The sequence below is a fragment of the Octodon degus genome, unplaced genomic scaffold (genome assembly GCF_000260255.1).
Source record: "Octodon degus isolate 3935 unplaced genomic scaffold, OctDeg1.0 scaffold00109, whole genome shotgun sequence".
Lineage (NCBI taxonomy): Eukaryota > Metazoa > Chordata > Mammalia > Rodentia > Octodontidae > Octodon > Octodon degus.
In genome coordinates, this window is record NW_004524685.1 from 3083636 (window position 1) to 3086910 (window position 3275).

Consider the following 3275-nt stretch of genomic DNA (forward strand, 5'->3'; position numbering starts at 1 on the left):
TCCTTCCTTCCTTCCTTCCTTCCTTCCTTCCTTCCTCTCTTTTCTTTTATATTTTTTGACTCAACATGTTATTATCTTCTTAAAATGATGGCTTTCTGAGATAAAGGCATTTTGGGGGACTCAAACTGAGTTATGGAGTGAACAAATAGAGTTGTATACAATTGTCTGGGCTGTTCATTGTACAATTAAAATGGGATTGTATTTGCTTTGGAGTCTTCCTAGTCACAGGAAGATGACTTGTGTCTTGACTAGTGGGATGTCCTTATATCATGAAAGATTTCTCAGATCCAAGAGATGATTGTCATCCCCTGGACATTCTAGAGTCACTAATAATGCTTCCTAAAGATTTTCTATTTTGTTTTGTGTAGTATTCCTTCCAAATTCCTTCTTAGAATTCCTATGATATTCTAGTTGGGTCAAAGAAGTTACCAGTGTTTACAAAAGTAATTACTTTCAAAGCAAGAAGCAATATCAATCTACAAAAAAGTCAAAAATTGATCACTTCTGGCCATGAATTATAAACCAGCATACATCTTAGTATGGTTAGATAGTATACTTAAGGATAGGATTAAAATCAAAAATTAATTCATCAGTGTTTTTCTTTTGCAGAACTGAGGATTGAATGCATAGTCACACTCAGAGCTACTTTCCAGGTTTTTATAAATTATTATTTTGTAAAAATTGAGAGTGTTCTTCCTAAATTACCCAGATCAGCTTTAAACTTGCAATCTTGCCTCAGGCTCCCTAGTGACCTGGAATACAGACTTGTGTCACTGCAGTTGGCTCCTCAGCTTTTAAAAGTGTTTTTTGTTAGTTGGGTGGTATTGTTATCTTATCCAAGCGAGAATAGAAATCTATGTCTTTCAATCTTCAAATCTGATGAATTGGATCTTAATTCTGACATTGCTGCATAATGTGAACTTGAAAAAAATCATTTAGCTTTTGAGAAGCCAAGTTTTCCTTTATGTAGAACATGGATGATGGTATTGCACACAGTTTCCTGGTTGTGTAAATATATGGACTTTGTAGAGACCTTAATGTCCAAAAATGTGATGCAAATGACTGAATTTCTATTTGTGTTATTTAATAGAGGACAATGTTAAGAAGTTTCCTCCCATTTCCTCCATTTATCATTCTATCAAATAGTGATTTCTGGGTTCATAAATGTTTGAAGCAAATTGATTATCTAAATACTAAAATCTATCCTTCAGAATCAGCTGTGCTATTTGTTCCCCCAAATCCATGTTCTTTAGTAAAGCAATCTGCATTTTCTTCTAGAATTCCAAAAGTAACAATAAAGAAACAGTCTTGTGTGGCCATGGAGCTTATAAGGAATGAAAGATAAGGTCACCATTCAGGTCATGTACCTTAGAAAGGTGAAATGGGTCTCTGGAGTGGAAGATTTTATTTTATTTTTGGCAGAACCAGGGATTGAACTCAGGCCCTTGCACTTGCCAGGGAAGTGCTTATTCTACTGAGCCATCTCCTTGGCCTCTGAGTGGAGGATTTTAATAGAAAGAATTATTGATGTCAAGGAAAGGAAAAAATAATTCATATAGCTGAAATAGCAATATTTAATATTGTAGTGGGAAGAAACTTTAGAAAATCTGAGTCCTTGGGCTATGTTTGTGGCTATTCCCTTTCTGGTTTTACTCACCCAGTGGGCTTGGATCATGGCTGAGTCACTGATATAATTTCCTGGCTCTCGAAGTTTTATCTCCATACAAGCTTTTGCCATGAATTTGGATTCCTATCTTCTCATTTGGATATGTAAAAAGCATCACATCTTCAAAAATACCCAAACTAACTACATCTCCAACTACTAAATATTCTCCACTTACAGTCTTTCGTTCCTGGTTAAAGAAAAATCCCATGCTTCCAAGTACTGAGGCAAAGCCTTGAAGCCTTCTTTAACTCTTACATTTCCTTCCTTCCCTGCCCCACATACATCTAGACAATTAGGCCATATTATTTCTAATACCCTGAGAATATCTTAAAAATCATACAATTTAATGATCTTTACCATGACCTCCCTGTCCTACTTCTTGCTCACCAACCTTAGCTCTCTGCATGGCCCCTCTAACCTTCTATGTGACAGCAGTGTTCATACAAAAGGAATGACAATGGAAATCTTCCACCATTTCCCCCACACCTCAGAGTGACTCCAGAACACATACGTGTGTGTGCACCTCTGCTCTGAAGCCTTCTATGGATGCTCATCTCACTCAGGACAAAAGCCCAGGTCTGTCCTGTGAGCTGGCATTGCTGCCACTCCAGCTCCAGCCCCTCATCCCTGTTGTTTTCTTGGCCACATCAATCAGGCTCCTGTCTCACACTGTTCCCATCCAGCAGTTTCCCATGACACTCCTCTCTCGCTCACCTTTGCCTCTGCCCAGACGTCTCATCCTCAGTGTGGTCTTCCCTGACTCCCCTACATTCTACAGTAGCTCATGTTCTTCCTCTGTTCCAGCCACCCCACATTCTGTATCCCGTATCTGATTTATTGTACACCAAAGAAACTTACTACCTTCTCACCTGGTATTTTATTCATTTCTGGCATGTGTCTTATAATAATGTGCAATATGTGAGGCCAGAAACATTGCCCATTAATTTATGCATCTTTCTTCCAACATGACATAAGCACTTAATAAATAATTATTTCAAGATCATGTCAGTCCAAGAACTAAGTTATAAATGAAGAAACTGAGACTCAGGGAGGACCTGAGCTTTGTTTTGTTCTTGAGACAAATTGGACCCTGACCAGGACTCCGCTTCCCTCTGTCCCTCCAGCTCTGTCCTTGCTGTACCAAGCTTCTTCCAAACTTCCTGCAGTAGTTTCCATAATAGCCAGTCACTGTTAATTTTCTTTCCTCATAATTCAAACCAAAGAAACTTCCTTTGTTACTTACCTTTATTTGTTCAATTATTTCTGCATCTTCTGGCACATCAGGATCTATAGCAATGATGACGTCCTCATAGCCATTGTCCTTCAGCTGCACGAGGGACGCGTTCGAGCCCTGCAGCAGGTGTAGGACTAAGAGGGAAGCCAGGGCCCTGAGTGACCCCATCACTCCTCTCAAGAAACGTCTCTCACACTGCTTTTCTCTTTTCTTTCACCATATATATATACTCCTAAAATTTATGAGTGTTAGCTAAATTATGGGATGTTAGCCATATAAAGGTCACTGTAATATATGTGGGAAAATATATGACTTCAGTGTACACAAGTTTTATTGTAGTGTAAATGATCAAGAGATACACAGGAAATCAGATCT

General features: G+C 38.6%; 1 protein-coding gene across 1 annotated transcript in view; it reads right to left on the reverse strand.

Moving 5' to 3' along the window:
- LOC101578289 (calcium-activated chloride channel regulator 4-like) overlaps positions 1-3068 on the reverse strand; it is a 29804-nt gene extending 26736 nt beyond the window's left edge. The window contains exon 1 of the mRNA XM_004639315.1: positions 2910-3068. Coding sequence (XP_004639372.1) covers positions 2910-3068 — 159 coding nt within the window. The remainder of the gene's footprint in view (positions 1-2909) is intronic.
- Positions 3069-3275: the final 207 nt, after the last annotated feature.